General features: G+C 42.9%; 1 protein-coding gene across 2 annotated transcripts in view; it reads right to left on the bottom strand.

Moving 5' to 3' along the window:
- Nucleotides 1-12,500, bottom strand: part of cdkal1 (CDK5 regulatory subunit associated protein 1-like 1) — a 422,084-nt gene that overhangs the window by 252,408 nt on the left and 157,176 nt on the right. For both annotated transcript variants that reach the window (XR_013962583.1, XM_080738605.1), the window contains exon 8: nt 8,199-8,302. Coding sequence is in view for 1 of the 2 variants with exons in the window: in XM_080738605.1 (XP_080594731.1) it covers nt 8,199-8,302 (104 nt within the window). In the remaining variant the exon portion in view is untranslated. The remainder of the gene's footprint in view (nt 1-8,198; nt 8,303-12,500) is intronic.

Genomic DNA, 12,500 nt, shown 5'->3' with positions numbered 1-12,500 from the left:
TAGACCCAGATGTTTGCCTGGTCTAATTAGTGTTGTTTGATTGATTGAAGTATTTATTAGAAGGTTGCATAGGAAAAGGTACAGTTTCATGACAGTACAGTTCACTGGTACAAGGTCAACTAAAAGGATAACAGGGCAACCAGACTATAGTATTTGTCCGACTTTCTTCGTTCGTCCGTCCGTCCGTCCGTTCGTCCGTCCGTCCGTCCGTCCGTCCCATCTTTCCGGATAAACATCATTTTGCCGCGCTACTCCTCCCACAGTTTTGGTGGCACTTGGGCCATATGTCAAATCGACCAGTTTCATCGGGAATCGTGTGCATGCATTTTGCTAAGAGATACGTTTATTAATTTTCTCCATTGACTTGAAAGGGAAAATGCAAAAATGAAACATTTCCCAAATATGGAGATGACTGACATCATAGATGTCTGATGTCATAGATCACATGAGACTGACATATTATGTCCATATATGGGCATTCCGAGATATGGGCTTAACTCATTTGCTGCCCCCTCACAAGTTTCCCTGATTTTTTTTTTGGACTTCTTCTATCAACTAGGCATGATCGCGATCGAGAAAATTGCCTGTTTGACCCCCATACCAACCCCATCTTTCAAACATGGCAGCCATGTTTGTTTACATTTGAAGAAAACATAATGCCTGCTATCTCATGAATGCCTGAACGGATTTCCAAGTGGATTCTTCAGTTTGAAAGCTGTGCACGGCGTGCACACACGTGGTGCATGATCTATGCATGGGCTTGCATTATCCGTGCACTATGAATTGCATGGAAGTCTATGGAGACTTGTGGCATCCTGGCACTTTGGCAGGCAATTTTAAAATGCAGCAAATGACATCAGGGATCTCCATATATGGGCATAAAAGGGACAAGGACTGACCCAGAGATGGCCATTAATTTATTAGTAAGTACATCTTCCCCCATTGACTTGAATGGCGAAAATTCAAATGATAAGACGGAATTCAAGTGTGACTCGCGTCACAACCACACGTGGCAACACTTTCAATTTCCCAGAATTGCATCTTCTAGTTGGGTCAATCATTTCGATAGTGTCACTATGCAATCTCTTCAGTACTAAAAGGTCCCGTTCAATGTGTTACCATTAACACCACCAGAAGCACATCGGTACAACTTGTGAGAGGTTTAGTGTTTCTGGGTGAGTTCTTTAATGAAAAGTGGAGTATATAAACCATTTCTCAGTGCAGAGCAGCACATATGGACAAACTCCTGTCCATGTGAAAAATGTCTTCAACTTGGAGGAAATTCAAAAATCCATTTTTAGTTTCTCAGTGAAAGCTCTCCAGCCGGATAATGGATCTGACTGCCTCAAACACATACATGCACACGCACACACAGAGAACACACACACACACACACACACACACACACACACACACACACACACACACACACACACACACACACACACACACACACACACACACACACACACACACACACACACACACACACACACACACACACACACACAGGAAATTTGCATTAGTGCCTGCTCAGCAGTTTTCCAGATGTGCTTTCCGATAGACGGTGCTTTGAAGAGGATCACTCAGTTTTAATCAATGTGCTCATGTCGATAGTTTAGTCTCTCTCTCTCCCCCTCTGATTCCTTGCGCTCTCTCGCCTCTCTCGATTCCTTGCGCCTTCTTTCTTATTTCTTTCAATCACAAGTGAAGTGGAGCCTCCGCGTTTAACTTGCAAACTACACAGTGAAATCCTCAATGTTAATTCTTCCATTTGTAACTCGGAGAGTTTACAAATGTAACCAAATGGACCCTTCCTCTTTGGTTTGAGTTGTACACTCTCCCGAGTTAAATGAAGACTGAGGATTTTTACTGTGTAAACCTAACCACTCAAACCTTTCTGTCCCCGTTCTGTGGCAAACATTCAGCGTTGCGACGCGCTGTGAGCTTTGTACATCGTCTAGTTTCACAGAAGGTATTTAATGTAGAGTGAAAAAAGAAAAAAGCTTGGACCCCAGTATAAAGCCCTGGGGGACTCTGGTCAACTTAGGATAGGGATTAAGTGGTTTGAAGGAGCCAGCGAGCCATGTGGGATGATTCCTGGACAATCTTTGGCAGCCTCGTCCATCTGTGTGTCACACAGCCTCCTCACAGCCGTGGCAAACAGGAGGTGACACCTGTCACAGATGTTGGAGTTAGCCAGCAAGCTAAAGCCCACATATCTGTCTGTCTGTCTGTCTGTGGCTATCTGTCACATGCCATCCAGCTTCAGCCGGGAAGCCAAGTCACGTCTATTCTGCTAATATCTGAGTGAAACACTAACACTGTGTGTCGGGTGGTATGTGCATATGCGTGCATACAGTATGTGCGTGGGTGTATGCATGGGTTTGTGAACACTATATTTCCATCATAAAACAAGCTCATGCTGATGATGAGTTGATAAGGAGTGAGATTTGACCTTTCGCCTATTGCACTCGTGGCCATATATGGCCTCCTTGTGCTCCAGCAGAGGATGCAAGTACCGCCATCGGTGCTGTATGTATGTGTGTGGGTGGGCAAGTTGGCACTCTGCCGAGGTGCCAACTTCCACGGAAAAAGGGGTATTGAACCCTGTAGGGTAGAGCGTAGAAACCACGTAAGGAGGAGTCAGACTGTCAATACATATGTCATGTCAGACACTAACGCCATGTGTCATGTGGGGGAGTGATATAGCGGTGTGTGTGTGTGTGTGTGTGTGTGTGTGTGTGTGTGTGTGTGTGTGTGTGTGTGTGTGTGTGTGTGTGTGTGTGTGTGTGTGTGTGTGTCTTTAAAGCGTACAAAAGTGTCAAATCCTTTTTTATATCTCAAAGGCAGCTTATTGGCAGTTGTCAATGACAACCACAGTAGGGGGTTGAAGACCATGTTATGCAGAGACCTGGTGCTTCAGCTGACTGCAGGTCTGCCTAAAATAAATGGATCCTTGCTTCCTGCAACGGTACTACATACACACTGGTCACAAAGACATGCAACCGAGTCACTTACTGTACACACACAACATTTTATAGACTTGGAGTTCAGGCCAATCCATTGGCAACATTATGATTTAGTTACAGTACATGGCTGCATGCTTTTATGTAGCGAGACTTATTACATCACTTTTCCTTAACGCCCAAACAAGCATTGCATAGGAGTATTATATTGGCCAGGAAACATCTCAGAAAATCTATCCCTAAGTAAATGTATTATGGGGGGCCTGAGGGCCTACTGGTCAGGGTGCATACCACATAGGCTCTGATGCATGACAGCGTGTCACGGGTCACCATTTTGACCAAAGAGAGACATATTTAATGGCATTCATTGTTATCACATCATACACATCTAGGAATAATCTCTCTGAAATCGACAGCTCCCTCATCTGAAAGTATCACCCAGCCTCTGAGGTTTAGCAGCCTGCTGCCCACTATGATATAGTGATCGTTTTGACCGTGGGGGTTGGGGGCTTGTATATCCAGGCCTTGTGTGACAAAGTCAACCCCGTCAGTTCAGCTCATACTGATGTTGGGAACATGCTCAGCATGGGGTCCAGTTCAATCATATCTCATAGCGCTATCACTTCCATTAATGTTGACCACGACACAGTGGGGGATGTGGCACTGCAAGTGTGTGGACCAAGTTCCTGATGTGACAGAGCGAACACGCACCACAGGTACTGAACTGTTAGACCAATACCAATTAGCCAGCAGACAAGTCTGGCTAATATTGTGCATAGTAACATCCTGAGTGTTCAATTACTGTAACTCTGGGTCCATTTGGTTACAGTCATAAACTGTCAAGAGTTACAAATAGGGATGGGACGATAAGCGATATTATCGTTTATCGTGATTAAAAAAAAAAACACGATAATCGTATCGCGGAGATTTCATTTATCGCGAAATCGTCCTCCCGTCATGAACTGCGATCAATTCACCTTTTATTTGCCGAGCTGCATATCCGGTACCACTCTATTGGTAAAACGTACTTATAATATACGTACCGTAATCTCTAACAAATCTCTTTGCCAAAAAATAGCCAATCTATAAGCTCACAACGGTAGCAGCAAATGTTCCGCCCCAGGAAAATGGATGTTTTGGGATATTTTGATTATCGCGATAATATCGTAAATCGGGATTTCTTTGGTCACGATAATAGTGATATAACTTTTTCATATCGTCCCATCCCTAGTTACAAATGGATGAATTAACAATTAATATTTCCCACCCATAATCAAAAAAAGTAAACAGAAATGGGAGAGGGGGATGGCAATCATAATGGGCTGGCTGGTTCTGGACGAAGGGAGCTCGTTTACTGTCATTCGTCAACCAAGTCCACCGACTCTCTGCTACAGTAACAGAGAGAAACAAACTAAAATAGTGTACACGTCAGAATGTCTTTCTTCCGGATTCTCACAGTCTCACTCACAGTCTCACACACACACACACACACACACACTTATACTGTAGGCACACAAACGAACAGACAACGCGTGTGCACACACACGCGCGCGCACACACGCGTCATGCACACTTTTCATTTCCTATACGACATCTATCCCCAGCCCCCGCCATTACCTCCCTGCATTACTAAACTCTTCTGATGTAAAATTATACATTCAGACATTTGAATAATTCACATGACTAAAAGCCTCCCTCTTTTTTGCAGAAGGAAAGAGAGCTATTTACCTCAAATCACATTTGAATAAATCCCATAAATCCTTTCAAAGTTCCCAGAGATAAACCAATCAAGCACCCCTGACTGGGGCTTGCCGGCCAATCAGAATTAGCATTCATACTCTGCGAGCTGCGTTTATTCAAAAACATCAAATAGCAAATCAAATTGTGGGTTTGCCTATTTGTGAGACTCAATTTGTTTCAGATAAGAAATAGGTGGCTAATAGAGAGAGAGAGAGAGAGAGAGAGAGAGAGAGAGAGAGAGAGAGAGAGAGAGAGAGCACATTGATGTTGTAATGCAATTTCAACCATAGCAGAAATATTCAATACAGCAAGAAGATGTGCGTTCCGTCCATAAATATGGACTGATCATTTAATTCACATGACAAAAAAGGGCAGAAGACAGGAAAAATACATTTCATATTCTAATTCAAGGCCAAAGAGTGCAAATCTGTGTGTACAGAACGTGCATGCAAGGTGTGTGATATGCATGTGTGTGTGTGTGTGTGTGTGTGTGTGTGTGTGTGTGTGTGTGTGTGTGTGTGTGTGTGTGTGTGTGTGTGTGTGTGTGTGTGTGTGTGTGTGTGCGTGCGTGTTAGGGCTGTTAGAAATTACATTTGAATATTGGTCTTAGAAATTGGCCCGAATATCAAATCATATATTTGATTATTATTCATATTATTATATATATATTTATATTTTTATTATTATTCTTTTTTTAACATGTTTATTTGACAGGGAAAATACAAAAAACGATTTATCAAGTTATACAAATATTTCTTACTGGATCCGAGCAGCGCGCAAGCTATCGCTCTTCTGCTGGTAGCCTGTTTTTAAGCCATTTTCTGTGGGGAACATTTGTTTTCATAACTTGATACATAGTTTTTTTGCATTGTCCCTGTCAAATAACATAAAAAATAGGAATAAGCGAGGAATATTCCAAATTAGAATATTCGTTTACCAGCCCCAGTGTGTGTGTGTACACTTTCATGAGCTACAACCACACTAAAGTACACTATAAGCAGAGTATTACGTCATCAAACTCTATCCCCATTTTTCTCTAATGCTCTTTTTATATATTGCTATAAATATATATATTCTCTCTCCCACTCTCTGCATTAGAAGTACCCCCAAGTCTACAATATAGACAGACTTCATGTTTCCCTAGTCTCTCACCATTGTAAAGATTGAACAGGCAGTAACCTCTGTTAGCTTCCTCTTTTTTCTGTCACCCTTTAACACAACAACCAACCGTCTAGGACATTTGTGTTTCCTGTATTCTAACGGATCATACGCATGCATGCACGCACGCACTCACTCAGAGAAACAATTTGTGGTATATTTACAGATTCGCACAAATACAAACACGCTATATGAGAACAGTAACGCAAGTATAAATGTGCGTGTATGAGTATGTGCACGCACGCACGCACGCACGCACGCACGCACACACACACACACACACACACACACACACACACACACACACACACACACACACACACACACACACACACACACACACACACACACACACACACACACACACACACACACACACACACACACACACACATTTCCTGTCTGTGATCGCTAGTCACAAGTTCCTGCTTCTTGTTGCTCACACCAGCCTGACACGTGAGTACGGAAAACAATAACATCTCAAAAACTGACTTATTTATTAAAAGGCCGACTTCCTCCCAATGTGAAACTCCACTGTGTCCCCCCCCCCCCCCCATCACACACACACAAACGTACACACACACACAAAAAGGTCAAAGCAGATGTTAAGTGTGCCCCTGACTGCCCAGCCCAGAGCAGTGTACTGGCAAATATACAGCTGTTTCAAGCAAGGTTCCACATGGGGTTTAGACAACCATGCCCTTGACAAGAGTACTATTAATACAACTCCTTTTTCATGGGTCCTTACACAGTGAACTGAAATAGAGACAGACATGAGTAACTAAAGTTACATGTGCACATATACAACTGCAATTAAAGTAACACCACCACCATTACTGTTGTGCTACTACTACAACTACTACTACTAACGACACAAATATACTACATTATTATATAATTATTAATAATAATGATAATAATAATACAAGGGTAATGGGGTCATGGAGAAATTGAGCATGTGCATCCCTAGAAATAAGCTGAGTATCCATCCATAAACGTGCCCTTGACTGACCTGCCTGTGGCACAAGAGCTGCTGTGCAGTGAGAAAATGCTGGGAGTCTAGTCTTGGAGAACAGATGCTGTGGCTAAACAGCTGTTCAGCGGGCATGCAGCTATAGCACCAACTGGCATGGCCCTCCACCCAGGAACAAAAACACAAACATGTGTTGGTAAGACTTCCTTCCAATACACACACACACACACACACACACACACACACACACACACACACACACACACACACACACACACACACACACACACACACACACACACACACACACACACACACACACACACACACGCGCGCGCGCGCACGACATGCACCCACACACATGCAAACTTTTACTCAGTGCATAGGTCAACTAATTATGTCACTAATCATTGAACTGACATTTCATCTTATATAATGTGTATAATAATAACAATAATTGTGTAGAATGTGTAAGACATTCTACACAATTCTTTGGTTTCGACTCCTCTACATTGCAGCAGCAACAACAACAACAACAACAAGAATGAACAACTAAAATTCCCAAGACATGAATAACATCATGAGATTTGTTGCCATTAGTTTCAAAATATGAACAATCAGCATGGCTCAAAATCATCTCATCGTGAATGTGAATATTGAAGTGTTTTTGGCGGACGGCCCAAAGGTGAGGCATATTCCAGGACACTTCTGATAAAGACCACTTCTAGGTCGGTACATCTGAGCTAATTAGTGAACCCTTGGCTGAGTCTTCTTCAGCAAGCACTGAACTTCTGCGTCCCATGTGCGGTCAGGGAAGAGCTGTATTCCCCTCTCTACCGCCTGGTTGCTCAAAATGATCGGAGGAATTTGTCTGTTTTGAGGCTCACTAAGACTGATGACCATGTCCTTTGTTTTTTACAGTATTGGCTGCAAGGCAGTACGTCTGCCACCAGCCTGGGACTGCGTCAACAGCCGCTTGCATCTGCACTCAGTGCTTTCCAATCCTCTAAAAGACAGCTGCGGGTGTTTTGCCTGTGTGGGAGTGTGTGAGTGTGCACGTGCGTGTTGTTCCTTTCAAAGAGGAAGCGTCTTGTGAAGCTTCAATAGCACATGGGACTCTGAGGAGGGGAGTCATAGAAGGCAGCAAAACATCCTGAGCACCCCAAAAGAGAGAGAGAGAGAGAGAGAGAGAGAGAGAGAGAGAGAGAGAGAGAGAGAGAGTGAGAGTGAGAGAGAGTGTGTGAGTGTATGTGAATGTGTGCGTGCATGCATGTGTGTGTGTGTGTGTGTGTGTGTGCGTGTGTGCGTGTGGGTGTATGTGTGCGCATGTGCGTGTGTGTGTGTGAATAGAGACTCACCCTGGAAGGATTGTATGGCTCTCTCCACTAGCTCATCTATAGGGTAGCTGGCCAAGTCTCCTCTGGCATGCTTGGTCTTACAGTAGGTACACGCATTCAGACACCTGCAAAGCACAGACAGAGAGAACACAGAGGATTACAGAGTGTTTGGATACACTATGCACTGTTGGGAGTCAGTGTATGGGTGTTCTTTGGTGTCTTTTTTGAAAGGCTTGTTTATGTTGTTGTTTTTTTTGGGAGGTTGTAGTTCAACCACACCACAAGGGGGCAGTTAACATGATGGTGATGGGTAATGGTAAACAATATCAAATCATAAATAGACTGGTGTGCAGCCTCAAGAGTGTTTTGGACAGTGGTGTAATGGTTCTTACTGCAAAATGAATAATATAGACTAACAATTATTGTTTAAAACCAAACAATACTGTCATTGCACCTGCTTGTCGTTCATGTATTAAATTATGATTACCCGTATGTTGTTATTTTATTTTATTTTTTTAAATTCTGGACATGACCAGGAATAAAAGATTCTAGCGTGACCTCTATGACAAATATGTATCAAATATCATGCATGCCAAACACATTTCAATTGTGTGTGAATTTTTGTTGTGTGTATAAAATAAACACAATTAATTCCATAAGAGTATAAAGGAAGGAGAAGAAAGCACAGAGGAGACAGACAGTCTTTTATGTTGTAAACGCTGAAGACGCCATCAGAGTTGAGTGAGCTTCAAAGTACTCAGTCAGTGATTCACTTACCGCCAGAGGCAAACCAGTGGAGGGTAGAAACCTTACCACGCATGGCCTGGACTCAAAACACCGTCATGATGTTTTGGCCACTCACACAAAAAGCAAAAAAGAAAACAAAACAGGAAAAAAAAGCAACAAAATAAAAAGCTTCTTTAAAAGAAAATTCATGGTGGTACCAGAAAGAAAAGAGAAATTAGGTATTTATAGTATACCACATCCCACCAGGGGCAGAAAGAAAAAGTACACCATAGCCAGAGGCAAGCAAGTAATACTCTTACCAGTTTGGAGCCTAAATAATGCTACTAGAGCAGGAGTAGTCTTTGTTTAACTAAGTTAATCTCAGAGAATGTGTATTTGTTATACACACACACACACACACACACACACACACACACACACACACACACACACACACACACACACACACACACACACACACACACACACACAGTATATATTATATATGTGTCATGGTACGATTGGAATTGCTGCTACGTTTGGAGAGGTGCGCTCGTTTTTGACGCAAGGCGGAGCAAGCGGGAGGCTTTGATGTTAGCTACAGCTAACAACAAAACATAAGCAGCTACGCTAGCTAGAAGCAAATGCCTCTCTTCAGTTCAAAGTGGACCAAAATGGATTCAAACGTCATTTCAAATATAATAAATAATGTTATTATGTTGTGATTATTTCATTCATGTGTGTGTGTGTGTGTGTGTGTGTGTGTGGGGGGGGGGGGGGGGACTTCATGGGAGTCTCTGTGGGTACCCGGTAGGCCAGGGCGGGGCCTTCTAGAAGCCTCGATGTTTCCTTCTACTCCGTCCCGAAGTCATAGTTTAGACCGCGACGGAGGTGCACCGACTCAAGCAAACTTGAACCATGTGAGGCCCCGCCCATGGAGTTGCATCCCGATAGGGAAAAGAATAGTAAGTAATTGGCTTTTGCCCCAACTGATTTCAACACGTTAAAGCTAAGTAGCTAACCACAGTCTTGCTAGGCTACAGTAGGTAACCAATGAACACAAGTGAATGGTGGTGTGGGTTTGTCACATTTGTTGCCATCTAGTGTTGGCCAGCAGTGCACACACAGGTATAAATATAGTTAATCACAATTAGAGTGAATTGATCACATTATGACAGGGGGAATTATGACAGGGGGACAGGTGGGTGGGTGGGGAGGACTAGAAAACGAGCGCTCCTTTTTCAATCGTGACAGGGTTTCAAACATACCGTAACACACACACACACACACACACACACACACACACACACACACACACACACACACACACACACACACACACACACACACACACACACACACACACACACACACACACACACACACACACACACACACACAGAGGAATTAAGCTGTGGTTAAGGGGGGTGGGATTAACACTACAGTCACCAGAATAGAACATTTTAGTGAGTTCCCTCTTCAGTTCCTGGCTGTTGATTCAGTTAACAGAACAGAGAACATTGGCCTGGGGCAAGACACAAGACTAACATTATAATACGGAATAAATATGAGTCGGGTGGGGGTGGGGAGGGGGGGGGGGGGGACACACAAACTCAATAGTAGCTTTCACCAATCTTTTTTTCTCTCTCATCCACAAAAAAATATCCTTACAATCAGAACAAACTAGCCCATTCTCAAAGTGTATAAATGGCGTTCTCATGACCGTGCAAGGCTTCAGTCATCTCCTTTTAAGTGGGTCCACTGTCACCCAAGTGTGACCAATACAGAACACAGTCCAACTCATCATAAGGACAACATGACCACTTACTAATAATACAGCACTACTAATGGAGGACACAGACGACGGAGCCAAACACTTCATCACTTAGTTCCTCCATATAAAGACGCCACTGTATTCAAACTGTTTTTGGTTATTCACTGAAGTTCGGCACGATAACAACATTATAAGGAACTTTGTTATGGCATATTGCGATCGAAGATCACTATGGTATTCTCGTAAACAAATATCGCGTCTGCATAAATGCATTAAGCTCCTAAGGAGAAACGATGGGGAATTCCATGAAACTCAACATGGAAAACTGTAACTAAATCCCAAAAGATAAAACGGCATACAGTAGTAATACAGCGATGCCTTAAAAAAGAGATATCGCTAGCTGAGAGTCTCCATTCCGTTAGGGATACTGGATAGCATTTCTGTAGGTTCACACTAACCTCGTGTCACCAGGCTTTCTCGGGGGAAAGCCTGGTAAAAGCCTGGTGCTCGTTTACTAAACAGGTTGTTTGATCTGGTCTAGACCGGATGGCATCCTAGACTGGATGGCAGAAGCGGCATTGCTTTGTTTTGGTTCCCCGTTTGTTTCACCAATCCCTATTTAAATGCTAGAGAAGTGTAGCCTTGCCAGTCGTTGCGAGTTGGACTAAAAGATGGATATATCAAACAAGCTTTTCAAAAAATAAGCAAAACTTCGCAGCATCAAGGGTTTTATTGGGTAGGTACTAATATGATGTAATTGAGCGCGGGGAATTGTTTGGGGTTAAAACTGATTCCGGTTGGAGTTTCCGGCCAAATTGTAGTCCTTTTTGACTACAAAATGACGTAGGACGCCATATGAAGCCAACCGGATCAAAAGCCAGAAATTGGAAGCAATCCCAGGCTAGTTCACACAGTTATATACTGTACATAGTAATATGGGTCACATCAAAGAGCATGAGTCTTATCTGTCTCAATTGTGTACACAAAGAAGTGTGTCTTGAGTCCGGCTCATCATGTCAACACATGTAACATTACATTACCTATCTGATTCTTTGAACCATCAGTGTGTCTGATGGTCCCATTTGCTGTGACTTATGTCTGTGTGAGGAGTCCACCAGTCCAGCAGCATTAGCAATACAGCAATGAGCAAATCTCTTAGGCTAGCACACAAACACAAAACCGCAAATGGTACCTGGTATACACAATTACAGAGTGAGGACAGCATGAGTGAAAATGTTGAACCCGAATGGTTTTCTGTACATCCACTGCTGTCAAATGGATTGTGATGCCTGTCAGTGCCTTGCTCTGTCTGTGGACCATAGCTTTCCATCAGCATATTTTATGGTTTCCGCCGTCCGCTGCTTTTGATGGCCAACTGTCACGGAGGCAACATTTAAACCGTCCCAAGCCTATTTTACAGCAATATGAATGGCATTCATGAATTGATGTGTTGCGGAACTTGCGGTCGATCTATAATACTCACAACGAGCGTTTAATGAGCAAACCTGACACGGCAAACCTGACACGGCAGTGATGCGAAAGACAAACAATGAAACATTTAGAAAAAACAATTATGTTGTTAACCCATTTAGGCCTAGAATTATTGAATGCTTTAACCAGTGAAAATTAGCAGATACAAAAGCTCACGCTGCGAGCTTGTAGATCTGCTATTTTTGAAAAAGTCGTGAAAATGTGTGCAAATCTTTGAATATATGTATTTTCAAAGCAAACGTTTGTAACTCAAATTTTGCTTCTGGGTGGTCCATGGAACTAAATATTTTGAGATGGGGGTCCGTGGAAAAATAAATATAATTTTGGGGGTC

This window comes from Nannobrachium achirus, assembly GCF_963921795.1.
Source record: "Nannobrachium achirus genome assembly, chromosome: 2".
Lineage (NCBI taxonomy): Eukaryota > Metazoa > Chordata > Actinopteri > Myctophiformes > Myctophidae > Nannobrachium > Nannobrachium achirus.
The sequence above is the reverse complement of the archived record's forward strand: the minus strand, read 5'-3'. Positions and strand labels throughout refer to the sequence as shown.